The sequence below is a fragment of the Nomascus leucogenys genome, chromosome 13 (genome assembly GCF_006542625.1).
Source record: "Nomascus leucogenys isolate Asia chromosome 13, Asia_NLE_v1, whole genome shotgun sequence".
NCBI lineage: Eukaryota > Metazoa > Chordata > Mammalia > Primates > Hylobatidae > Nomascus > Nomascus leucogenys.
The window spans coordinates 33,102,556-33,130,035 of record NC_044393.1 but is presented as its reverse complement, the minus strand read 5'-3'; the positions used below and the strand labels follow the sequence as shown (position 1 = coordinate 33,130,035).

The following is a 27,480-nucleotide window of genomic DNA, read 5'->3' as shown; positions in this document are numbered from 1 at the left end:
AGCGGGGCGCCTGCGCGCCTGCGCGCCGCTGGCCGACGGAGCGGAGGCTGCCGATGCTGAGCGGGCGCTACGTCCCGCGGTCGGAGCTGCGTCTTCTCCCGGCTCCGCCACCAGCCGGGGCTCAGGTGGGGGCCCGGGGCCCCGGGGCCCCGGGGCATGGCCCTCCGGAGTGCGCAGGGCGACGGCCCCACCTCCAGCCCCTGGGACGGCGGCGCGGAGAAGGCAGGTACGGAAGCCGACCGGGGCGCCGGGAGCGGCCTGCTAGGGCGGCCCGGGGGGCAGGGGCAGCTGGAGGCGGAGGCGGCTCCGGAGGGGCTCGGGCTGGGGACCCGGGGCTGCGGCGGGGTTCCGGGCGGCGAGAGAGGAAGAGGCTGAGGGCCCGGGGCACGTCTGATAAGGAGAGGGCCTGGAACTGGGGGGCTCGGGCGGGTGCCGAGCTGACCCGAGGGAGCCTGGCGTCAGAGTCGCGTCCCCAGGCAGAAGAGCGGGCGGGGGCTTCGCGCCCCGGCTTGCTTCCATCTGGAGAGGACTGGGACTCCCCGAGCGCGGAGGCCAGGCCCGCCCCGTCCCAGGCGTCCGCCACGTCCGCAGACTCCTGGAGCCGCCTCCCCGAGGGAAATCAGCTCTCCCGAACTTCATTCACGGTCGCCGGCTTGATTGACGCGCTGTCCGCGTACCGCCGATTTAATTACCATACAGTTCTCCCTTTAAGATGCACAGTTCAGTGATTCTTAGAAAATTCACAAAGTTGTGCAGCCATCGCCGCTGTCTGATTCCAAAACGAAACCCTTACCCATTAATAGGCACTCCCCATTCCCCAGTATTCACGACGCCTGGCAACCACGAATCGACTTTCTGTCTGTCTTCTGGCACCTATTTTAATGTTATTCAATTGTGTGAAAGCGGCCGGGCGCTATGGCTCGCGCCTGTAATCCCAGCGCTTTGGGAGGCCATGGTTGGAGGATCGATTGACGCCGGGATTTCGAGATCAGGCTCGGAAACATAGCGAGGCCTCATCTCTACAAAAAGTTTTTTTTAAAAAGTTAGTCGGGTGTGGAGGCTCGAGCCTGTGATCCCAACGACTCTGGAGGCTGAGGCAGGAGGATCGCTTGAGCCCAGGACTTGGAGGCTACTCTATGATTGCGCCATTGCACTCCAGCCTGGGTGACAGATGGAGACCCTATCTCAATAATAATAATAAGTAAATAATTGTATAAAAAGCGCTTCTATTTTTATACTCTTTTAGTTTGGACGATTTCTGTGAAATCATGTTTTTGTTGCACATTATGTTCTCAAATGTTTTTCATTCAATAAATACATGACAGTTAAAATTATGAATGTGCACCGTGAACCAGGTTAAATAATCTTTTTTCCTTGAGGAAGACTAAGGTGACTTTCCCCATTTCCAGTCCTCTGATGGATGGTGCCCGTAACAGAGCCAAACACGTTATTAATACAACCCACATATTTTGAGGAAGCTCCTGGTATCCATATTTTATTTTATATTTTATTTGGGCTCATTTTCTGTTTTTCCCTTTTTCTCGTGTTCTGATACTGAATGGAAGTGGAGCTCTGAACCCTTTGGCACTGTAACCCTTTCATTACTGGTGTTTGTGTGATGTCTGTCCTCATGGCATAATAGTCAATGCCCTAGGCAACATGGGTCTTGTGACCTGTTGGCAGTGCAGCCGTGTATCTGTTGCAAGACTTTACCCCCTCTAATTTCCTTGATTTTGCATCTCTGGATGAATGGGACAAATTTAAAGATGAGGTTTTTTGTTTTTGTTTTTGTTATTGTTTTTTTTTTAATCATATCAGAGTATTGTTGGCAAAGTTACTAATGCTAGAATCCCTCTTTTGTAGCGTTTATGGTCAGATTGGTTTACTTACTAGACTGTTTTTTTTCCATTGTAGGGGTGAAACATTCTTTCTTGGTACCTGCTTTGTTCCAGATAGTTAACAGAATCTTTGCTAATTTGGATACTGTTTTGTAGAAACTACTAATTAAGACCTCCAAAAACAGAGGCTACTTTGTTTTATTTTGTGTTTAATAGGACTCTTACCCAGACTGAAATAAGGTTTTCCTCTCCTGCTGTGGTCTTCTGGTACAGACATGGAGTTAAAGCATTTTTTTTTTTTTTTTTTTTTTGAGAGATGGGATCTTGCTCTGTCACCCGGGTTGGAGTGCAGTGTCACAGTCAAAGCTCACTGTCATCTCCCAACTCCTGGACTTAAGCGATCCTCCCACCTCAGCCTCCTGAGTAGCTGGGACTACAGGCATAAATTTTTAAGTTAATTTCCAGTGTCAGTATCAGGAGTTGTGGGTGGGTGTAGGGGTATGTCTGTCTCCCTCCCTCCACACAAAACGTCCCCCGCTTCCATTGTTTTAAGACTAGCGTTGCTTAATTTGAGCTTAACCTCAGTTTAAAGACTGTAAAGCTTTTATGATAATGCAAGCTTAAACCAAATAATCAGTATAGAATTTTGTACTCTCACACGAGATTCCATTATATAAATTAGTTGATCCAAGTTAGTATTTGTTTTGGTGATATGAAAAAATATATGAAAAAACTTTTAGAGAAGGCATGGATAGTGGTCATCTTTAGTTGTTATTGTCCCTTCCCTGTGTATTAAGTGCCCTAATCCAGGTGATTTTGGACATGCCTATTACTCTGAGGAGGCAGAAATCTTTACCTGGATTCTGTAGCCAAAGTTGGGAGAAGTTTAAGCCAATAGTGGATTGTGTCATCTTTATCTGAACCATTAAGAACCACAGTTCAGAGAAAGTGTCCCATTGTTAAAATTAGCATTTTAGGGAGTTGAGTCTGATCTCCCTCCCTGACTACGAGACCCTGTTGCAGTTGTTTCTATGCCTGTTGCTGTGGTGCCCCTCAAATAAAGTCTGCTTTGCCCTCTTTATAAATAAATAAATAAAAATAAGCGTTCTAATGAAGAGTAGGCCAAAGTCATACCTATCTTCCTTTGTTGAATGAATTACTTTTCAGGCATCAGAGACTTATTTATAGCAGTCTTATATTTTGCAGCCAGCTGTAGGACAGTCATTTCGTTCCATCATGGTTATGATAGCCAAGACCTCTACTATAAAGGAATTTGGAAGGTATCAGCTTTGGAATAATAGTGCACTCTCTTGTAAGTGGGGCAATAAAGAAATTGGAGAAGAAAGGATTGAGGGATATTAGAATGACATACATTCTACCTCTAGATGAAATGTGGGCTTTTATTCCAAGCCAGATACAGCATTCTCAAGTCCGGAAATGTGTGTCCTGCCCTAAATCTATAAAGTTTATCTTGAAATACAATAGATAATAGGCGTTTATTTTAATCTTTTCCTGAACATCCCAAGAATAGCTCTATGATGTTTCTCTTTCGGAAATAAACAGGATGTCTGTGAATTTGTTTTTCAGTGGAGACGCTGCTACCTCCCTCCCTGTGTCGTCTAGCAGTTGATCTCACTCTGTAATTCACACATCTTTAGCTCACTTGAGTTTTCTGTTTCCTCTTCCCTTTTTATGTCACAGTGAGAGCCTATACATGTAGTTGGAATAAAGTATTTGTCATAGTGGCACACATGGGAGTGCTTTCTCCATCTGCCACTGACATTTAATCACTACGGTGTGAGGTTGAGGAAGGTGGTGTTGGGGCCTGAAAAAAACAGCAGCCGAAATCCACATTGGGGCAGCATCCTACTCTGGGAAACACCAGTAGTTTTAGAAACAGGCCAAAGAGTCTGCAGATCTGTTTAGAGAATTCTGCAGTGAGCATCATCTTAACAGTATGGAAAAATAATGTCATTTACTGCAAGCCAGTTTTTTCCAGAGGAACAATAACTAAACTAAATCACTTACTATATTCTGCACGTATTTGTTGTGTTCCCACAGAGTGCCAACAATTTTGAAATAGTAAGTAAATTTTGAAATGCAGGATTAAAAATAGAATTGGAGGCCAGGTATGGTGGCTCAACGCCTGTAATCCCAGCACTTTGGGAGGTTGAGGTGGGTGGATCACTAGAGCCCAGGAGTTTGAGATCAGCCTGGGCAATGCTTTTTTTCTCTACAAAATATATATACGCAAAAATTAGCTGGGCCAGTGGAGCTTGTCTGTGGTCCCAGCTACCCGGGAGGCTGAGGCAGGAGGATCACCTGAGCCCAGAAGGTTGAGGCTGCAGTGAGCCATGATCGTGCCACTGTTCTCCAGCCTGGGTGACAGAGTAAGACCCTGTCTCCAAAAAAAAAAAAAACAAAAAATTGGAACAGAGTCTTAAGAGAAATGAGTTATGGGAGGTATGATTTGAGGATTTGAGTTCAGAATTAAGTAACATTCTGGCAAATGGTTTGCCAAAACCTCATGGAAATTCAGTTGACTGCATAGTGTTTTTTTTCCCCAAGATACAAGATTTCCTTTCCCCCAGATTGCCGAATAGCTTATTTAGAAAGAGAGATGGGGTGGATGTATGTCTAAACAAACTGAAGAAAAATTATCATATTCTTAGCAAATAGGTTAACAAGCCTTCTGAATATCAGCTTCCCTCAAGCAGTATTCAGTATTACCATTCAAGTGCTGTCGATTTGTGATGTGTGGAAAGTGCAGGGGTACTCCCAAGTTAAAAAAAAAATTAAATAGGTTTTTTCTCTTTGTTGGAAATTAAATTCGTCTCATGTTTTGCCTCCACCGATGTTATATAAAAAGTCTTCTCTGTTTCCTGCGTGTTTTTGACCCCTCTTGAAAACGTACAGCCTGGTCTTCCAAAGGATGGCCCTCAGGCCCAAAGTAAAATCCCTCCCTGTCTTCCTCCTGAGTGCGGGATAAACCCAGACTCCTTTGCGGGATGAATCCAGCCCAGCCTGTTTTACTGCGGTGCTACCTGCTTCTGTTCTCTCCCTTTACCTGGCACTTCAGCTTCATAGAACTCTTTGTTTCCTGGACATGGTGTTTCTTTCATGTGACAAGGTCTTTGCACATAACTCTTCTGCCTGGAGTACTTTCCCCTTAACACACTCTTCCCTGTGGCAAAATTTTCTTTAAGAAGGTACCAGAGCCCAGTGTGGTGGCTCACATCTGCGATCCTAGCACTTTGGCAGGTTGAGGCAAGAGGATTGCTTGAGTCCAGGAGTTCAAGATCAGTCTGGGCAACATAGTGAGACCCCACCTCTGCAAAAATTTTTTAAAAATTAGGCATGGTGGCACAGAAGGCTGAGGTGGGAGGACCGCTTGAGCCCTAGAGGTTGAGGCTGCAGTGAGCTATGATTGTGCCACTGTACTCCAGCCAGGGCAACAGAGTGAGACCTTGTCTAAATAAATAAATAAAAATTAAAAAGAAGGGCCAGATGCGGTGGCTCACACCCGTAATCCTAGCACTTTGGGAGGCCGAGGTGGGCGGATCACCAGAGGTGGGGAGTTCGAGACCAGCCTGACCAACATGGAAAAACCCCGTCTCTACTAAAAATACAAAATTAGCCAGGCGTGGTGGCGCATGCCTGTAATCCCAGCTACTCGGGAGGCTGAGGCAGGAGAATCGCTTGAACCTGGGAGGTGGAGGTTGCAGTGAGCTGAGATCGTGCCATTGCACTCCAGCCTGGGCAACAAGAATGAAACTGTCTCAAAAAAAAAAAAAAAGAAGGATCCAGAATATATTCTTGGTGAAGCCTTTCCTGACTGCTTTAGAAGTAGTCATTCTTGGCCGGGTGCAGTGGCTCACTCCTGTAATCCCAGCACTTTGGGAGGCCAAGGCAGGCGGATCACCTGAGGTCAGGATTTCGAGACCAGCCTGGCCAACATGGCAAAACCCCGTCTCTACTAAAAATACAAAAAAATTAGCCAGGCGTGGTGGTGAATCCCTGTAATCCCAGCTACTCGGGAGGCTGAGGCAGGAGAACTGCTCGAACCCAGGAGGCGGAGGTTGCAGTGAGCCGAGACCGCACCACTGCGCTCCAGCCTGGGCAACGAGTGTAACTCTGTCTCAAAAAAAAAAAAGAAAAAAAAGTGTCATTCTTTCCTCTGGATTTTCATAATCCTTCAGATTCTATTATATATAATAATTGTTTGTGTCCCTACTGTGAGCCCTTCAAGGGGCTGGGAGTAATTCATCTTTTTATCCCCAGTACAGTGCTTAGTACAAGTAGACACTCATTAAGTGACAGACTGATGAATGACTGGACAAATGGGCAGGCGGATGAATGGATGAATGGATGAAAGGACACACCTGAGTCAAGAGCTTGAGCCATCTCATGAACAATTGACTAGGTGCTATGCCGACAGAAGAAATTGGAGATTTTTTTTTCGTTTCCGAGACAGAGTCTTACTCTGTCACCCAGGCTGGAGTGCAGTGGCACAATCATGCCTCACTACAACCCGCCTCTGCCTCCTAAGCAGCTGGAATTACAGGTGCATGCTGTCACGCCCACCTATTTTTTGTAGAGACAAGGTTTTGCCATGTTGCACAGGCTGGTTGCTCTCGAAATCCTGGGGTCAAGCAATCCGCCAACCTCGGCTTCCTAAAGTGCTGGGATTATAGGCATGAGCCACGTCTCGACTAAAAACCATGCCCGGCAGTGGTTTTTATTTTATTATATTTTTATTTTTATTTTATTTGTTTATTTTTTTGAGATGGAGTTTTGCTCTTGTTGCCCAGGCTGGAGTGCAATGGCGTGATCTCAGCTCACCGTAACCTCTGCCTCCTGGGTTCAAGCGATTCTCCTGCCTCAGCCTCCCAAGTAACCGGGATTATAGGCACCTGCCACCACACCTGGCTAATTTGTATTTTTAATAGAGACGGGGTTTCGCCATGTTGGTCAGGCTGGTCTCGAACGCCTGACCTCAGGTGATCTGCTCACCTTGACCTCCCAAAGTGCTGGGATTACAGGCATGAGCCACCACACCTGGCCTATTTTATTTTATTTTTTATTTATTTATTTTATGAGACAGAGTCTCACTCTGTTGCCCAGTCTGGAGTACAGTGGCGTGATCTCGGCACACTATAACCTCCACCTCTCAGGTCCAAGCGATTCTCCTGCCTCATCCTCCTGAGTAGCTGGGACTATAAGCGTGCACCACCACACCCGGCTAATTTTTATATTTTTAGTAGAGACAGGGTTTCACCATGTTGGTCAGGCTGGTCTCGATCTCCTGACTTCAGGTAATCTGCCCGCCTTGGCCTCCCAAAGCACTGGAATCATAGGCATGCCCAGAAGGGGTTTTATTTTTAATGATTTCTAGGTAGGGTAACCGTTTAATTTGGCTTCCAAACTGGGACATATTTGAGAATACAGGGAGCAGAAAGGGTTTGCTGTGAACAATTGTGCCAGGACTCTAGGTATAAACCAGGAAGATCTCAGACAAACGAGGACAAATGGTCACCCTACTAGGTTACCAGGAAACAGCAGTCAAGCCAGGAGGACAGGTTTACCAAGGTGAAAAGTTACTTCTAGTATCTTTCTGTCTGCATCTGCAATTGCACATGGCTCCAAACCAGTTAGTGCCTCTGTTTATGTGGTTTTTCTGTTTCAGGTCTCATAGGTAGCTCACCTGTGACTTATTAGTACCAACTTTAATTTATGTTAATAATGGGCTGGATGTGATGGCTCATGTCTATAATCCCAGCACTTTGGGAGGCTGAGGCAGGCAGATCACTTGAGGTCGGGAGTTCGAGACCAGCCTGGCATGGTGAAACCCTGTCTCTACTAAAAATACAAAAAATTAGCTAGGCGTGGTGGCAGCATGCACCTGTAATCCTGGCTACCGGGGAGGCTGAGGCCTGAGAATGGTTTGAACCGGAGAGGCAGAGGTTCCAGTGAGCCAAGATTGCTTCACTGCACTCCAGCCTGGGAGACAAAGCAAGACTCTGTCTCAAAAAATAAAAATATAATAATAATAATAATAATGTACAGCTTTGTCATAGAAACAGTTTGTAGACTTACTATGGTCTCAGACTAGAACATTGCTGGGGAAGATGCTTGGTGTCCCTTCTAAAACCTAATGTACCTTCTGTTAGTTCTTTCTAAAATCTGCCCTACCTTCTGGTGATATCTTCCACTTCACATGAACTGGGGTGCCTTGCACCTAATATATACTACATAAATATTTTTTAATTAGTCTATTTACTGTCAAATGGAAGGGCCATATCTCCTGGCCTTTCTTCTGTACCCTTCATCCCAGCCCCTGAATGTCCTCCCTTTCCTTTGTGTGTATACACATTTAGTTTTATTGTAACAAGGCGACTTGCATACTTTTTTTTTTCCTTTTTTCTTGTATAAGCAGGTGAATCCATGTTCTTTCTGCCTTTTTTTTTTTTTTTTTTTTTTTTGAGACAGAGTTTTGCTCTTGTCACCCATATTGGAGTATAGTGGCATGATCTCTGCTCACTGCAATCTCCACCTCCCAGGTTTAAGTGATTCTCCTGCCTCAGCCTCCTGAGTAGCTGGGATTACAGGAACCTGCCACCAAGCCCAGCTAATTTTTTTTTTTTTTTTTTTTTTTTTTTTGAGACGGAGTCTCGCTTTGTCGCCCAGGCTGGAGTGCAGTGGCGCAATCTCGGCTCACTGCAAGCTCCGCCTCCTGGGTTCACGCCGTTCTCCTGCCTCAGCCTCTCCGAGTAGCTGGGACTACAGGCGCCTGCCACCAAGCCCGGCTAATTTTTTTGTATTTTTAGTAGAGACGGTTTCACCGTGGTCTCGATCTCCTGACCTCGTGATCCGCCCGCCTCGGCCTCCCAAAGTGCTGGGATTACAAGCGTGAGCCACCGCGCCTGGCTTTTTTTTTTTTTTTTTTTTTGAGACGAAGTCTTACTCTGTCACCCAGGCTAGAGTGCAGTGGTGTGATCTCAGCTCACTGCAAGCTCCACCTCCCAGGTTCACCTCGTTCTCCTGCCTCAGCCTCCCGAGTAGCTGGGACTACAGGCGCCCACCACCACGCCTGGCTAATTTTTTTGTATTTTTTTAAGTAAAGACGGGGTTTCACCATGTTAGCCAAGATGGTCTTGATCTCCTGACCTCATGGTCCACCCACCTCAGTGTCCCAAAGTGCTGGGATTGCAGGTGTGAGCCACCACACCTGGCCTAATTATTGTATTTTTAATAGAGATGGAGTTTCACCATGTTGGCCAGGCTGGTCTCAATCTCCTGACCTCAGTGATCCATCCACCTCAGCCTCCCAAAGTGCTGGGATAGGCCAGGTGTGGTGGCTCACGCCTGTAATCTCAATACTTTGGGAGGCTGAGACTGGCAGGTCACGAGGTCAGGAGTTCGAGACCAGCCTGATCAACATGGTGAAACCCTGTCTCTACTAAAAATACAAAAAAAAAATTAGCCGGGCACGGTGGCGCGTGCCTGTAATCCCAGCTACTCAGGAGGCTAAGGCAGGAGAATCACTTGAACCTGGGAGGTGGAGGTTGCAGTAAGCCGAGGTTGTGCCTCTGCACTCCAGCCTGGGCGATAGGGTGAGACTCCATCTCAAAAAACAAACAAAAAAAAACAAAAAAACAAAGTGCTGGATTACAGGCGTGAGCCACCGTCCCTGGCTGCTTTGTTGTTGTTGTTGTTGTTGTTCTGAGACGGAGTTTCGCTCTTGTTGCCCAGGCTAGAGTGCAGTGGCATATAGCATGGTCTTGGCTCACTGCAACCTCTGCCTCCCAGGTTCAAGCAATTCTCCTGCCTCAGCCTCCCGAGTAGCTGGGATTACAGGCATGCGCCACCATGCCCGGCTAATTTTTTGTGTTTTTATTAGAGACGGGGTTTCTCCATGTTGGTCAGGCTGGTCTCGAACTCCCGACCTCAGATATCTGCCCACCTCGGCCTCCCAAAGTGCTAGGATTACAGGCGTGAGCCACTGCGCCCAGCCTGTTTTTTTGTGTGTGTGTTTTGTTTTTTCAAACGGAGTTTCGCTCTTGTTGCCCAGGCTGGAGTGCAGTGGCGCAATCTGCAATCTCAGCTCACCGCAACCTCCGCCTGCTGGGTTCAAGCGATTCTGCTTCAGCCTCCTGAGTAGCTGACGTTACCGGCCTGCGCCACCACGCCTGGCTAATTTTGTATTTTTAGTAGAGATGGGGTTTCTCCGTGTTGGTCAGGCTGGTCTCAAACTCGCAATCTCAGGTGGTCTGCCCGCCTCGGCCTCCCAAAATGCTGGATTACAGGCGTGAGCCACTGTGCCTGGCCTTGTTTTTGTTTTTAGAGACAGGTCACCAGGACACCTTCCTCCTTTTCCTGCCAAGCCCATTCTGCTGGAGTGGGAAAGTCCAGTGCCTTGATAATAGGGTATTGCTCTGTCGCCTAGGCTGATGTGCAGTGATGCTATCATAGCTCACCACAGCCTTATACTCCTGGGCTCAAGTGATCCTGTCGCCCCAGCCTCCTGAGTAGCTGGGACCACCATACCTGGCTAACTTTTTGTACTTTTTGTAGAGGCAGGGTCTCACTTTGTTGCCCAGGCTGTTCTCGATTTTGTGGGCTCAAGTGATTCTCACACCTCGGCCCTCCACAGCACTGGGATTACAGGCGTGAGCCATTGTACCTGGCTTCCTTAACTCGTACACTTTTTTTTGTTTGTTTGTTTTTGAGATGGAGTCTCGCTATGTCGCCCAGGCTGGAGTGCAGTTGTGCGATCTTGGCTCACTCCAGCCTCTGACACCGGGGTTCAAGCAATTCTCCTCTCTCAGCCTCCTGAGTAGCTGGGATTACAGGCGTGCGCCACCAGGCCAGGCTAATTGTTGTATTTTTAGTAGAGACGGGGTTTCATCATGTTGGTCAGGCTGGTCTCGAACGCCTGACCTCTTGATGTGCCTGCCTCGGCCTCCCGAAGTGCTGGGATTACAGGTGTGAGCCACTGCGCCCGGCCTTTTGCTTGTACACTTTCAACATTTAAAACAGAGCATCATCTTTACAGTGAAACAAAAGTAAAATCTAAAAATGTACAGGAACAAAATTATAATACAGAATTCAATTCCAAATAAGATTCAACAGGTTATGCTGATTCTCCTAATCAAGTGGTGAGGCTCAAACCATCATTTAGGGAGAATTTATTGATTTATTGATTTATTTAAACTGTATATATATGGTTGAGGCTGCAGTGAGCCATGATTGTGCCACTACACTCCATCTTGGGTGACTGAGCAAGACCCTGGCATCAAGGCATTGGACTTTTCCACTCCAGCAGAATGGGCTTTGCAGGAAAAGGAAGAAGGTATCCGGAAGCAATAGGAGACAAAAGTGAAGAAAAGGCAGATGTGATGGGTGCTGCTTTGGGTTTAACTTGAGAGACCAAAGATAGGTAGGTCTGAAGCCGAGAGAATTTATTTATTTATTTATTTTTCTTTTGAGACAGAGTCTTGCTCTGATGCCCAGGCTGGAGTGCAGTGATGCTATCTTGGCTCACTATAACCTCCATCTTGCGGGTTCAAGTGATTTTCCTGCCTCAGCCTCCTGAGTAGCTGGAATCACAGGTGCCTGCCACCGTGCCCGGCTAGTTTTTTGTATTTTTAAAGTAGAAACAGGGTTTCACCATGTTGGCCAGGCTGGTCTCGAACTCCTGACCTCAGGTGATCTGCCTGCCTTGGCCACCCAAAGTGCTGGGATTACAGACGTGAGCCACCGTCCCCGGCCAAGAATGTATTTTAAAAAAGGTCGTCTTACACTGCAAGGATGTCCATTAAACATCACAATTAAGCATGTCAAGAGAGTTTTGCTCCTCTTCCTTTTTAAGGTACACTTCTCAGGTTAGCTTGGCCCTGACCCGCTGCAGTCTCTTTGAGCTCTTGGCCATTATTGTCTGCACGCACCTTTTTTGACAATTATAGTCTACTGCCTTGTGACGTTTGTTGTTGTCTTATGTAACATTTCTTGTGTTTTTGACATATTTTCTCAATGGTACTGGCAACTAGAAAGAACTGAAATACAGGCATCATCCATTTAACTTCTGCAAGCCATCCCTAAAAGCAGACATTCTGCATGCAAACTTTCAGAGCCTTTTACTCCTTTATCTCCCCTGATCTTAGCCATAAGGCCAAAAAGCAATACTCTGTTATTTCACATAGGAAAATGATATGATAGCTACTAACCACAAATTCCCAACCAATTTCCTAAAAAAGTTATTTATTTATTTATTTGAAGGCTAGTCAAGTGAAGCAGTGGGGGTGGAAAAGGAACAAAGAAATCTAACTGATTGTAATCAGTGAGTTGTAAACAGCTCCACTCAGGGACCAGTCCTAAAAAGTAATTTAAATATAGCAAAATGCCTATGAATAACAGACTATCACATAATGATGTAAGATGCTTAAAACATTACTTACTATGGTTTTTAAGAAACAGTTCCTTTGTATGCAGTGTCACAGCCTCTCACCCCACCAGCCACACTGGAAACCAAAGTACCCTTTGACACTGGTTTTGAAAACATCTCTGTGTTGGCCAGGCGTGGTGACTCACGCTTGTAATCTCAGCATTTTGGGAGGCTGAGGCGGGTGGATCACTTGAGGTCAGGAGTTTGAGACCAGCCTGGCAAACATGGTGAAACCCTGTCTAAAAAAAAAAAAATTAGCCAAGCGTGGTGGTGCATGCCTGTAATCCCAGGTACTCAGGAGGCTGAGGCAGGAAAATCACTTGAACCTGGGACAGGGAGGTTGCAGTGAGCTGAGATCGCGCCACTACACTCCAGCCTGGGAGACAGAGTGAGACTCCATCTCAAAAAAAAAAAAAAAAAAACTCTATGTGATGCTAATGTTTTTACCAGTTGTCGTAGCGTGTAACAGGAGACCTTTTCATGTGGTTTTGTTTTCAATGTAGTATCGAGTTTTGGTGACATGCATTTTTCCTATCTAAACAACAGGAAAAAATTGTTACAGTAAGAGATTGTATATGCTCTGTGAAGTTGGGAATTAAGAATGAACAGACATTCTTTTATGAAAACATTGACACTAACTGCTAGATATGCCTGAATTTACTGAGCATTTATTGTAGTTGTAATTCTTTGCTTCTTACTTACACAGTATATCTCCTTAGTGCGTTGCATATTACGTACTAATTAAATATCTGTATTCCTCGAATCTGTAGGTTGTTTTGTAAAATACGTGTTGTTTCAGAGTGAGGAGGGGAACTAATATTTAGTAAGTATCTACTGTGTACCATGGTAACTATCCTGACAAGAGGGTGTAAGTCCAGAGGCCCAGAGCAGGGAAGTCATCTGTCCAAGGTTATGGATCAGATAAGTGGCAGAGCCAGGATGTGAACCAAGCAAGATCTGTCTGATTTTAACACATTTCTTTTTTCACTTATCTTTTTTTTTGAGACAGAGTCTCACTCTGTCGCCCAGGCTGGAGTGCAGTGGCACGATCTTGGCTCACTGCAACCTCCGCCTCCCGGGTTCAAGCAATTCTCTTGCCTCAGCCTCCCGAGTAGCTGGGATTACAGGTGCATGCCACCACACCTGGCTAATTTTTGTGTTTTTAGTAGAGATGAGGTTTCGCCATGTTGGCCAGGCTGGTCTCGAACTTCTGACCTCATTATCTGCCCACCTCGGCCTCCCAAAGTGCTGGGATTACAGGCATGAGCCACCGTGCCCAGCCTCACTTACCTTTTTTTTTGCTTTTTAAGTGTATCGGGAGGCTGAGGCAGGAGAATCACTTGAACCTGGGAGGCAGAGGTTGCAGTGAGCCGAGATCGTGCCACTGCACTCCAGCCTGGCAACAGAGCAAGAGTCTGTCTCAAAAAAAAAAAAAAAAAATGTACATATAGGCTGGGCGTGGTGGCTCACACCTGTAATCCCAGCACTTTGGGAGACCGAGGCAGGAGGATCATGAGGTCAGGAGTTCATGACCACCCTGGCCAACATTGTGAACCCCATCTCTGCTAAAAATACAAAAATATAGCTGGGTGTGGTGGTGCGTGCCTGAAATCCCAGCTACTTGGGAGGCTGAGGCAGGAGAATTGCTTGAACCGGGGGCCCAGGAGGCAGAGGTTGCAGTGAGCTGAGATTGCACCACTGCACTCCAGCCTGGGCTACAGACTGAGACTCCGTCTCAAAAAAAAAAAAAGTACATATAATTATTTCTGGACCAGGCATGGTGGCATGCACCTGTAGTCCCAGCTATTTGGGAGGCTGAGGTGGGAGGATTTGTTTTGCCTAGGAGTTTGAGGCCAGTCTGGGCAACTTAGAGAGATAATGTCTCTCTCTTTTTTTTTTTTTTTTTTTGAGACGGAGTCTCGCTCTGTCATCCTGGCTGGAGTGCAGTGGCACAATCTCGGCTCACTGCAACCTCGGCCTCCCAGGTTTAAGTGACTCTTCTGCCTCAGCCTCCTGAGTAGCTGGGACTACAGGCGAGCACCACCATGCCCAGCTAATTTTTGTATTTTTAGGAGAGACGGGGGTTCACCATATTGGCCAGGCTGGTCTCGAATTCCTGACCTCGTGATCCGCCCGCCTCGGCCTCTCAAAGTGCTGGGATTACAGGCATGAGCCACCACACCCAGCCAACACTGTCTCTTAAAAACAACAACTAATAATTATTTCCAGTCCGTGCCTATGATTTTTGGTTCAGACCTATAAAAAGAGACTATCTTTTTAAAAATCGGCGATTTAAAATCTGTTTTATAATGGGCTCTCCAAGCCTCCCACCATGAGGACCAGTAGACTGGGCCCGAAATGAATAGTACATCTGGCTATGAGACTTTATGCCAGCAGGCAGTCTTAGAGCTAAGAGGAGATACTTACCTGTACCTCTTATCAAAAAGGAGATTGAGTCCTAGGCAGAAAACATGCACGTGCTGAATGTGCGCCTAATTCTTCCCTATCCTTATTTTCAGACTTTAACGCCAAAAGGAAAAAGAAAGTGGCAGAGATACACCAGGCTCTAAACAGCGATCCCACTGATGTGGCTGCCCTTAGGCGCATGGCTATCAGTGAAGGAGGGCTCCTGACTGATGAGATCAGACAAAAAGTGTGGCCCAAGCTCCTCAATGTCAATGCCAATGACCCACCTCCTATATCAGGTAAGGGGAGTAGGGGAGGCTGTGAGGGGAGCTTATCTAGGAGACAGGGAGAAAAGAATTCCAGGATCTTTAATTTTTATGGTCCTTTCAAACCAAGGGTATATGAATAAATCTAGGGTGTTTTGGGAAATGCTTGGGCCCACTCTGAAAATAAGGCCAAACCAGTACGTATAATTTTATTCAAAAGTGGAATGAGTTCTTTTTTTATTTGTTTTTATTTTATTTATTTATTTTTGAGACGGAGTCTCACTCTGTCGCCCAGGCTGGAGTGCGGTGGTACGATCTCGGCTCACTGCAACCTTTGCCCCCTGGGTTCAAGCAATTCTCCTGCCTCAGCCTTCCTAGTAGCTGGGATTACAGACATTCACTATCATGCCCAGCTAATTTTTGTATTTTTAGTAGAGATGGGGTTTTGCCATGTTGTCCAGGCTGGTCTCGAATTCCTGACCTCAAGTGATTAGCCTGCCTCGGCCTCCCAAAGTGCTAGGATTACAGGTGTGAGCTACCACGCCCAGCCAAGCCAAGTTCTTTTTTTATTAGGGATTAAAATATTGGCTAGGCAAGTGAGTTTGTTAAAAATGCATATGTTTTGTTCTACATAATTGCTTGGCAAGTGTTTTTTTAAAATGCATATTTTGGGCCAGGCGTGGTGGCTCACGCCTGTAATCCCAGCACTTTGGGAGGCTGAGGCGGGTGGATCTTGAGGTCAGAAGTTCAAGACCAGCCTGGCCAAGATGGTGAAACCCCATCTCTACTAAAAAAAAAAAAAAATACAAAAATTAGCCAGGTATGGTGGTGGGTGCCTGTAATCCCAGCTACTCAGGAGGCTGAGGCAGAGAACTGCTTGAACCCGGGAAGTGGAGGTTGCAGTGAGCCGAGAGTGCACCACTGTCCTCCAGCCTAGGTGACATAGTGAGACTCCGTCTCAAAAAAAAAAAAAAAAATGCGTATTTTGTGGCTGGGCAAGGTGACTCACACCTGTAATTCCAGCACTTTCGGAGGCTGAGGCAGGAGGATCACTTGAGACTGGAAGTTTGAGGCCAGCATGGGCAACATTGCGAAACCCTGTCTCTATAAAAATTTAAAAACTAGCCAGACATGGTGGTGCACGGCTGTAGTCTTAGCTGCTTGGGAGGATGAGGCAGGATTACTTGAGCCCAGGAGTTTGAGGCCAGCCTGGGCAACATGGCAAGATCCAATCTCTAAAAGTAAAGTAAAATTAAACACACACAAAAACACCCTCTTTTGTCCGGGCACAGTGGCTCACGCCTGTAATCCTAGCATTTTGGGGGGCTGAGGCAGGTGAATCACTTGAGGTCAGGAGTTCGAGACCAGCCCGGCCAACATGGTGAAACCCCGTCTCTACTAAAAATACAAAAATTAGCTGAGTATGGTGGCGCACGCCTGTAATTCCAGCTACTAGGGAAGCTGAGGCAGGAGAATCACTGGAACCCAGGAGGCAGAAGTTGCAATGAGCCGAGATTGCGCCAGTATACTCCAGCCTGGGCGACAGAGTGAGACACTCAAAGAAAAAGAAAACACTCTCTTTTTATTGGGAAATACTGAGATCCTTTGGAGTTCTAAAATCCTGTAATTGTGTGAAGAGAGTTACCTAACTAATGTGCAAGACCCATGTGGTAAAAAGCGTTCCTTGGAATGCAGTTCAAAATAGTAAAAGTCCTGTAGAACAGTGAATCCACTCTGCTGGTCATTCACTCAGTGCACTCCCTTGTAGCTTTCCTGCCATCATGGCAAAATGCCAAGTGCTGAGGATTCTTTCATTCAGTTGGCAAATATTAGTTGTGCTGTGACTGCCAGGTACTAGAGATGATTGAAACAGGACTTCTGCCACCAAAAAGTTCACAGTGTCATGATGTCACCCAGTAGGTGCTGAGTTGCCACTTGTTATTATCCTTGGAATTGGCTGCTTCAGAGCAGTCAGCTTTTTGTTGGAAGGCTAAGGCAGTGCCATATTCACACCCTGAATCCTGAGGTGATGTTCTTCTCTCAGGTTCCAAACTCCCCTCATCTTTTTATACCATGAAGCCTGCATGTGAGGAAGTGTTGCCCAGCCTTACTAGCTTTTGATTTAGGTTGGGAGGGAAATGTGTGCCTATTATACAGCACTGGGTTTGGTTGGGGGAAATGTACACTTGTTACATATGTAACAGCTAGAGACTGCCTCCTTACTTTCACACTGTATTGGACTTAGCAGCTGAACACAAGGACTGTCTCCTCTTTGCAGCGTCTTAGTTTTAGAATTGCTGGGTCAAGAGATGTTAGGTGGTTCATTGTGTGAGTCTCAATATACCTTTCTAAACAGCTTGGTGCTCCCACAACTTTATAGGTGTTAGGGTTTTTTTCAGTGCTCTGTTGTTCCCACATTCATGATTTTATTTGATCCTTGGAAGGGAATATCCTCATTTTGTAGCTGTGGACTTTGAAATTCAGAGCAGTTCCCAGTGATACACAGTGGCCTTCTGCATGAGGCGCCTGGCCTCCTTACGTCTTTGCTGTCCTTCCCACCCCGCTGTATTGTCTCCTGGGCAGCCTGTGCTCCCTTCTCTTAGGGTCATTGTGAGTTGCAGGAAACATAATGTTTGGAACTAAACTGGGGATTCCCTGCCAAATGTTGTATCTTGAGTCATATCCTCCTCTTCAGGAGAAGCTGACCTGTGCCCTCTAGGCCTTTTGTGTCGTTCCAGAATGTTTTGCTTCTGGTCTGGCTTCTCAGGCATTCCTGCAATAACGTTCCTTTTCCTTCAATAGGGAAGAACCTACGGCAGATGAGCAAGGACTACCAACAAGTGTTGCTGGACGTCCGGCGGTCGTTGCGGCGGTTCCCTCCTGGTGAGAAGCTCTCCTGGTCCTGCCACATTTGGAAAGACTGTATCTGTTCCAGGTCATACCGTGTGACCTAATATGCTGGACCCTGCCTCCTCAGGGACCTTCAGAACTCTCCTTTTGCTGAGTCATCCTTTTCGTGACTGGTCACTTTCAGACCCCCACTGTGAAAGCCTGAACCAAAAATAATTTCTCCTGGCCTAGAGGTGGTGAATGAGAGAAGAGGTTTTTGTTTTTCCTTGAAGCCACAAAAAGGAGTTAATAAGGATTGTTAGAGCCATCAGTCTGGCGTTAAAGAGCAGATTGGTGTGGAATTGGGTACCAACAAGAATGAGTAATATCTTAATTAGGTTTAAAAACAATGATACCTTACGCATACATATGTAAGATTCCTTAGAGGGAAGAGAGGCCATTCCCTGTTTGTGTAAGAGTATATTCCTTAATTTGTTCAGCAGCAATAGATAAAAAATAAATAAATAAAAAGAAAACAAACAAAAAAATAAAGAATGTATTCCTAAAATTACCTCTTCATTTCAGGAAGAAAGAAAAGAAGGACTGTTGTCTCAATTTTCACAGTTAAGGGAACTGGGCAACAAACCTCACATGGATGACCTATTTTTCTTCCTCTGGCAACTCCACCTTTAGGTCAGGAAGAGAGGAGAATTGCTAAAGGGAACAGGAGCCTCTAAGCTGGCTGCCTCCCTCTTCTGCACTGTGCTCTGGCCTGGCTTTTGTTGTTGAAGGGGCTGCTTTCCTGCTGGCATTCTTGCTCCCTGGACAGACTCTTGCAATCCCCAGGTAGCAGTAGCCTGCCAGCGTGGTTTTGATAAAAGCACATGCCCACGGTCCATTCCCTTTTCCTAGCCTGCTGGTTTGGATGAGATCACATAGGACAGATGCCTCCTTTTTTTTTTTTTTTTTTTTTTTAAATTAAAGACAGAGTTTTGCTCTTGTTGCCCAGGCTGGAGTGCAATGGCACTGTCTCAGCTCGCAACAACCTCCGCCTCCCAGGTTCAGGCAGTTCTCCTGCCTCAGCCTCCCAAGTAGCTGGGATTACAGGTGCCCGCCACCACCCCTGGCTAATTTTGTGTGTGTGTGTTTTTAATAGAGATGGGGTTTCACCATGTTGGCCAGGCTGCTCTCGAACTCCTGACAGGTGATCCACGTACCTCAGCCTCCCAAAGTGCTGAGATTACAGGCTAGAGCCACCGTGCCCAGCCCCCATTTTTTCCTAGGTAACCTGTTTTCCCTCTGAACCCTTTATTCCTCTTCCATTGATGTAATATCTGTGATAAGCTTTCTGTAGGCTGAACTTACAATATGGCATCATACTCTTTTTCCATTCATGGTCTTCTGGGCTTGGCTCACTGCTTTTCTGCTGAAAATTCACACAGGGTTTAATTTTTATTCTCACTCCTTTCACTGCTTCACCTATCAGCAGCCCTGGGTTTTCTTCATTTCCTTATTTATCTTTTAGGGTATGCTTTTTATTTGAGAAGGGGTGGGGTAAACATGGGCAAGAGGTGAGTTTTGCTCTTACCTGCAATCCTTTGTCTGGTTTAGTTTGGGCCCTTACATTAGCTGCTTTCTCTCTCTGAGTATGTGTTTGTAACTAAAAGCTAATGGTGTGGAGAAGCTGTGCATGTGCCATTCTTCTAACGTGGCTCATAAGGCCAAGGTTTGGCATTTTTACTGCTGGCAGCACTAGCTCCAGCAGTGAAAGAACTCCCTGAAAGAACTCCCGAGACAGGCTTCCCTATTTCCAGCTATAATACATCTTTGGATCAAGAGGATCAGTTTTTCCCATAACGTTTGCTTTGGTTTAAAGGGGACCATGTAACTTTAAAATTTTTTTATTTTTATATAATTTCATACTTACTGAAAAGTTGTAAAAATAGGACAAACAATTCCCCAGATACCTTTTACCTAGATTTCCTTTTGTTTTTACATTTTACTACATTTGCTTTTTTTTTTGGAGACGGAGTCTTGCTCTGTCGCCCAGGCTGGAGTGCAGTGGCACGATCTCAGCTCACTGCAAGCTCCAGTTCCCGGGTTCACGCCATTCTCCTGCCTCAGCCTCCCAAGTAGCTGGGACTACAGGCACCCGCCACCACGCCCGGCTAATTTTTTGTATTTTTTATTAGAGACGGGGTTTCACCATGTTAGCCAGGATGGTCTCGATCTCTAGACCTCGTGATCCACCCGCCTCTGCCTCCCAAAGTGCTGGTATTACAGGCGTGAGCCACTGCGCCCGGCCTACATTTGCTTTTTTAGCTGCTTTCTGTCTTTCCTTCACTTTACACATAGACATACACTTTTTCTCTGAACTATTTAAGAGTAAGTTGTAAACATGACATCTTTTTACCCCAGATGTTTCAGGATATATTTCCTAAGTAAAAGGCTCTCATGTAATCACAGTACACTGAGCGACACCAGTAACAACACTGAAAAATAGTTAACTAAGTAATCCACAGATTTTATTCACATTTCACCATTTCTTCAAGTAATGTACTTCACTGGAAAAGGAAATATAGATTTATGTGTTTCTCATGCTGTCGTCATATATCTTTAGCCATTTTTAATCTGGAACAGTTCCTTTGTATTGTATGAGAGTTAAATTTCTCTTACTTTGGGTATATTGGGTATTTCTTCATTGTGAGATTGAGGTCTGTGTGCTGTTGATAGAAATCCTGCAGACATGATGCTGAGCTCTGTCAGTCAGTGCATCACATCGGGAGGCAGAGGCCGTCTGCGGCTCCCATAGTTGAAATACTGCAGTTAAATATTGTGTCCCAGCAGTATTAACTGCAGCAACTTGGTTAAGGTGGTGTCTGCGGCTTCCCCCACTGGAAAGCTAGCGGCTGCCTTTTCCTGTATGCCAGGTGGTATCAACAGTGGATCTTGATATGCGTTGCCAAATTATTTGTAATTCATTTTCCTTTTTTCTCTGAAAATTCATTGCTGGCCTTCTTCGACCTCCTTGTTTACTAAGCTGCTTGGTATGTTCAAAGGCATCACCTCTCTGTTCCTGTCCCCAGGCATGCCAGAGGAACAGAGAGAAGGGCTCCAGGAAGAACTGATTGACATCATCCTCCTCATCTTGGAGCGCAACCCTCAGCTGCACTACTACCAGGGCTACCATGACATTGTGGTCACATTTCTGCTGGTGGTAGGCGAGAGGCTGGCAACATCCCTGGTAGAAAAATTATCTACTCACCACCTCAGGTACCAGTAGAGAGGAACATGAGAGGACGGGCATCACTCCTCAGCCGTCCTGGGGATAACTCATTGGCCCGTTTTCTGGTCAGCCTTTTTAGGAGTTTGAGCCCTCGCCACCCCCAGCCCTGATCTAAGTGTTTGGTGACCAGGCTTATTGAATTGTCTCCCTCCAGGGATTTTATGGATCCAACAATGGACAACACCAAGCATATATTAAACTATCTGATGCCCATCATTGACCAGGTGAATCCAGAGCTCCATGACTTCATGCAGAGGTACATATGTGTCTGCATTTCGGTGTGCATGCATACACACGCCCACACCCCCCACACCCGAAACACTCCTCACAAGCCGAGCACAGTTTCCTCATTGTCTTGGGTGGATTTGTTAAGTTCTCCCGAGTTGTTCCAGTCACCAGCAATCTGGGTAATTCAGTTCTTGGAGCATTTTTGGGGACTCTGCTCTTTGGGGAACATAGCCCATCCCTTGAGTTTACATCTAGTGGGGAGAGGTGGATAAGGTATGTATGCCAAGGTAAGATATTGAGGTTATTGCCACAAGAGAAACACAAAGTCCTGTGGGATCCAGCGGCGAGAAGGAGAAGGCCAACAATAAGTTGTTTTATTTCCCAAGTACCAAAGAGAAGAAATATTTTTTTGCAAATCCCATGTGATGTTTTGTTTCTTCTCTGTTTAGTTGGAAATGTGTTCTTGGCCAATGCCTCTTTTTTAAAAATTTTTTTAAAAGGTAATGGCTATGCCTTTTTTTTTTTTTTTTTTGAGATGGAGTATTTGCTCTTGTTGCCCAGGCTGGAGTGCAATGGCATGATCTCGGCTCACTGCAACCTCTACCTTCCGGGTTCAAGCGATTCTCCTGCCTCAGCCTCAAGTAGCTGGGATTAGGCATGCGCCACCACGCTCGGCTAATTTTGTATTTTTAGTAGAGACGGGGTTTCTCCATGTTGGTCAGGCTGGTCTCGAGCTCCTGATGTCAGGTGATCCACCCGCTTCGGCCTCCCAAAGTGCTGAGATGATAGGCGTGACTCACCATGTCTGGCAGCTACGTCTTGAGATATTTTAGTTGTCTCATGTTAATTGAAAAATTAATGCAGTCATGTTTTCAGGCTTGGGAATATGTACCCGTGCCCCCCAAAAGGGTAAGACTTACTCAGAAGGAGAATCATGGCGTAGTTCTCTGAAAACAACTGCTTCTCGTTCTTGTAGTTGACATTTGTTGGCCATTAGGAGAGCACCCAGTGAGATAAAGCAGCCAGGACCCTGTTGTGGTGTTAGTGTCGTGGTACACCTTAAAGACTTTGTATTAAATATTTTGTGAGGAGAAGATGCTGAATTCCTAGGTAACTGAATTTTCCAGAAATCCTATTCCTAAATGCTTCCTTCTCACCAGCACTGTAAGGCCCAGAGAGAGGGAAGGGATGGCCCACAGGACCTGACACCTGACTTTCCTTTGTTTCTAGTGCTGAGGTGGGGACCATCTTTGCCCTCAGCTGGCTCATCACCTGGTTTGGGCATGTCCTGTCTGACTTCAGGCACGTCGTGCGGTTATATGACTTCTTCCTGGCCTGCCACCCACTGATGCCCATTTACTTTGCAGCCGTGGTAGGTACAGGCCATGAGCCAGCAACTGGGTTCACCATCACCCATCCCACTGTGGTCATTTTCCCTGAAGGGAAACCTGGGGATTATGGAAAGATGCAAAAGACAGCACTTCCCAGGCTGGTGTCCCTGGACACCATCCTGTGCAATATTAATGGGGGTGTCACACACAAAAAATAGTAAGTTGGGAAATGCTGGGTGTAAACAAAATCAGATTTTTTTTTTGCTGCATGACACTTCTGAACCTTTAAAATGCTAGTCTGCATTGTGAATTGTCAGGGTTCCTATTGACATTGTCTGCAATATATGTTCAGCTGATGAACACAATTAGGGAAATAGTAGTATAAGCTGCCAACTCCAGATTTAAGAAAAGAAGAGATCTGCTGTCATGATAGACAAGGGAGGTTGGCTTGTGGTGGAGGGTGGGGGCTCCAGTTAGTAGAAGGGCCTCGAGGGATGGGGTGGAGATGGGAATTCAGGGAAGTCCTTCAATGACCACTGGTCCCTTGAGCATCTGTGGGTTTGTGGACCAACAGTCAGAAGGAAGATGCTTAAAGGGAGCAAGACCGTTCTTTCTACTGTTTTGAACCATTTCTTCTATGCCGGAGCTCCAGGAATCTCCCAATAATTCTCCTCCTTTCTCCTAAAAGAATCTCCTTCATTTCTTTCAAGACTTAAAGGGACACCTGAGCAGCCCAGCATGCCTGAAGGACTTAGATTGTAACTGGTCAGCCTTTCATATCATGTGGTGGAAGTTTACAGGAAGGGCCAGACAGTAGGAGTAGCACTGAGCATATATATGTTATTACCTCTTTGATGGATACAAGAGTTTGCTGAACATTTGGGCTGAGTCCTATCTGTTACCAGTTTAAATTCATCTCCAAGGATAATGGAGTGCAGGTGGCCCAGGCCCTGTGTGTCTGGCCTCTGACTGCAAGGCTTTACTACCTCCCCACAGATTGTGTTGTATCGTGAGCAGGAAGTCCTGGACTGTGACTGTGACATGGCCTCGGTCCACCACCTGTTGTCCCAGATCCCTCAGGACTTGCCCTATGAGACACTGATCAGCAGAGCAGGAGACCTTTTTGTTCAGTTTCCCCCATCTGAACTTGCTCGGGAGGCTGCCGCCCAACAGCAAGCTGAGAGGTGAGCAAGGCTGGGACACTGGTTGAATGGGGGTGGCTGTAAACGAGCAGAAGTGAGGGAAGGTTTGTGTCTGGTGGGATAGGGTTGGGGCATGTTTCCAGAGATCTGAGCTTAAGCCAGTGGAATCCCCACTGTAGACGTATGGGTCTTTATCAAAAAGAGCTTTCCCAGCAATGAAAGGCTCTGCCCGCAGCCTATGTGGTGTAGTTTTGCTTTCCTCCTCCTCTTTCATACCACTTCCTTCCTTCCGTCTCTTTCCCCTGCAGGACGGCAGCCTCTACTTTCAAAGACTTTGAGCTGGCATCAGCCCAGCAGAGGCCTGATATGGTGCTGCGGCAGCGGTTTCGGGGACTTCTGCGGCCTGAAGAGCGAACAAAAGATGTCCTGACCAAGCCAAGGACCAACCGCTTTGTGAAACTGGCAGTGATGGGGCTGACAGTGGCACTTGGAGCGGCCGCACTGGCTGTGGTGAAAAGTGCCCTGGAATGGGCCCCTAAGTTTCAGCTGCAGCTGTTTCCCTGAAAGCCAGAGAAGACCTTCCTCTGACATCACATTAAGGTCTCACCCTTCCATGGAAGGATTGGGAGGGGTGGAATTTCCTTTATTAAAAGGGTTTCTGTCCAGAGTTTTTTATTCCTGCCACCCTGCCCCGCCCATTTGTGTTTGCCTTTACTTCAGAGGCCAATAGCAGAGCCTACCTGACACAGAGGGGACTTGGGGGCCTGGCACAGAATCTTATGCCCCTCCCAGTGGGCTTTTGGATGGGCTCTCTGCCACCTCCCCTGGTGCTGGAGGAAGTGGGTTTCTGAAGCTTGCAGCTGCCTTTGCAACCTGCTGGGCCTGGGCTTCCCTAGTTACCGGGAACCTCCTAGTCTCCCCGTAGAAAGTGAGCTGGAGCATGGGATGCCCTCTTACTGCTCCTGCTTGCGTGCATCAGATGGACACAGAAGGAGGGGGCTGCTGCTGAAGGAGTCAGTCTTGGGATGGAGAGCAAGAGGCCAAAGGACTCATCTGGGAGCATGACTGGCCCCTCTTACTAGCAGCTCCATCAGCTGGTCAGAAATCAGAGACAGAAGGGAACTAGGTTACTCGTTAAATCCTACCTATTTTCAGCCTAGAAATCACATGGGCATTTCCAGTCAAGTGGGAAGGAATGCTCATTTTTAAGGCCTAGACCTAGACTAGTTTTGCCTGCCTTTTTTTTCTTCCCTGTTTTCTTCTACAAGCCACATAACATTGCTTATAAAAGGTCCTTTTATTACTATTTTTAGAATATATACACCCCATATGTAAATTACCCTCACTTTTAAAGTAATAATAGTTCCTTCGCAGAAAAAAAAAAGTTCTCATCAGAAGGATGAGCTTGTAAGATCCTGAATTTTACTTTCTACTTGATTAACGTTTCGCTTTAGCCAGAGTTGCTATTTGCAAACAGCTTTCCACTTCCAAAGTGCCACTTTCTGACCGGTTTTTCTTCCTGTTTTCCTCAAATCATCCTACTCCCACATAGGCACCCACTCACTACCTTGGCGTCATTTTTTGGGTCTGATTTGTCTCCTCAACTGCTGGTCTCTCCCGCCTGGTTGGAAATGTCATTGGAAACTTGCAAAGACTCTCCAGACCTTAGGGAACAAGAGGCATCACTCAGTCCTTCTGGGACAGCTTCCGTGTAAGCAAAGCCAGGTTTGTTTTAGATTAACTCTGGCCTGAAAAAAAAAAAGTGCCTTTTGCTGCTTTAAAGAATTGGGGTGTATGGTATGAAGCACCCATGTACTTGTATTTTCCTGGTCTTTCCTGGGCACTCTTCTCTCTTGGCAGGTGTTTTCTTAAAGTGAACACACCAGAAGCACCCCACCCCACCATATCCGATCCTCTTTGCATGCCTGTTGTGTGCAGGATGGAGGGTGTCCCACATGCCAGGCAGCTGGCGAGCCAGAGCAGCTGGGAGCCCGGTCCGCTGAGTTACACTAAGCACTTTATTTTTATTTATTTTATTATTACTTTCTTTTTTCTGAGATGGAGTCTCACTCTGTTGCCCAGGCTGGAGTGCAGTGGCACAGTCTCAGTTCACTGCAACCTCCGCCTGCCAAGTTCAAGCAATTCTCCCTGCCTTAGCCTCCCGAGTAGCTGGGACTACAGGCACCTGCTACCAGGCCTGGCTAATTTTTGTATTTTTAGTAGAGATGGGGTTTCACCACATTGGCCAGGCTGGTCTGGAACTCCTGACCTCAGATGATCTGCCCGTCTTGTCCTCCCAAAGTGCTGGGATTACAGGCGTGAGCCACCACGCCCGGCCACTATGCACTTTAAAACCAAAAAAAGCTCAAAGTGATGGATCATTGTCCATGGCTCAGGAGCCCTACCTTGGGGTTAGTGTGATGTAGATGGATTAATTTAGACAGTGGTGTATTCATCAGGGCAAAGGAAATTCTTCCAGAGGTGATGATGTGGCAGATATTCCCAGTGCTCTCCCAAAGCAAGCTGGCCCTCTTGTCATCATCTCAGTGGGTGGCACCAGCTGCTCCTCCTTCCACAAGCACTCAAGCCTGTTTGTAAATACTGAAGAAATTGATGGGGTTGAGGAAAGGAGGTGCATGTGACCAGGGTCCCAAGGCCACAGCTTTTCAGATCCTAGGAAACAAGTGGCATTTGCTTGAGTTGTGGCCTCAGAAGGAGAATGTTTATCTGTTTTATAACTTTGCTGACACCGGGATTCTCCCTGTCATTGAGAAGAAAGCATTATCTAATTACCTTCAGGTGGTTTACTTATTCTGTAAAGAATATGTGTAAATATTTTGTACAGAGCCCTGTATCAAATAAACAGCCATATGTGGTTACTAATCACCTCTTCTGTCATTCTGTCCTTGGCCACCGCTCAGTGGGAATGGTCTCTGATCTGGATGCTCCCACCTTCCATGTCAGGCCCAGAATTGTACCATGGTCTGTGGACTCCTGGTCAGCCTTGACTGGCTGGGAGACCTTGGGCAGTACCTACAGTCTTGCTGTTTCTGTTTCATCTGCAAGAATTATGACCCACACACTCCAGCTGCTGCCCAGGGCACTGTGATATTTTATACGTGTGTGTGTGTGTAGATGTTTTTGTCTACAGTTCCTGGTTCGTCATTCCCATAACCCTTTGTTACAATGTTGGGGCACTACAGGCCTCAGAAAACGGAATCTCTGTCTGTGACCTTCTCCTGCCCGCATTTCACTTGCTCAACGCCAGACTCTAATCTGACTGTAGCTCATAAGACCCTCATTCCAGAGAGGGTCCTGCCCCATACCCGGAAGGAGGAACGCTGCACAGAGAGGCCAAGAAGCATCTGGACAGACTGGCCTTGCTGGGTTTAGACCTTATGCTTTTTGTCCAGTTTCATCTCAACATGGTTGCCATGCTTCAGCCATGCCTATCCGATGATGTCTCCATAAAAGGCCCAGGATCACGGGCTTTGGGGAGCTTCTGAAGAGCTGAACGTGTGGAGGGACGGAGGAAGGGGAACGAGAACTTGTCCATGTGCCAAGAGGGCGGCGCACCCCCAATCCATGGGGACAGAAGCTCCAGCATTTGCCCAGGACCCTTCCAGACCTCACCCTGTGTGTATCTTCATCTGGCTGTTTACTTATTTGTATCCTTTCTAATAACGTTTGTAATAAACTGGTAAACATAA

At 46.5% G+C, this 27,480-nt stretch overlaps 1 protein-coding gene across 1 annotated transcript; it reads left to right on the top strand.

Moving 5' to 3' along the window:
• Window positions 1-27,480, top strand: TBC1D20 (TBC1 domain family member 20). Its single transcript, XM_003273463.4, has 8 exons — window positions 1-226; window positions 14,802-14,987; window positions 17,757-17,837; window positions 20,870-21,056; window positions 21,224-21,325; window positions 22,528-22,669; window positions 23,625-23,812; window positions 24,079-27,480. The coding sequence occupies exons 1-8, from the start codon at window positions 157-159 to the stop codon at window positions 24,332-24,334; spliced, it is 1,212 nt and encodes a 403-aa protein (XP_003273511.1). The 5' UTR covers window positions 1-156; the 3' UTR covers window positions 24,335-27,480.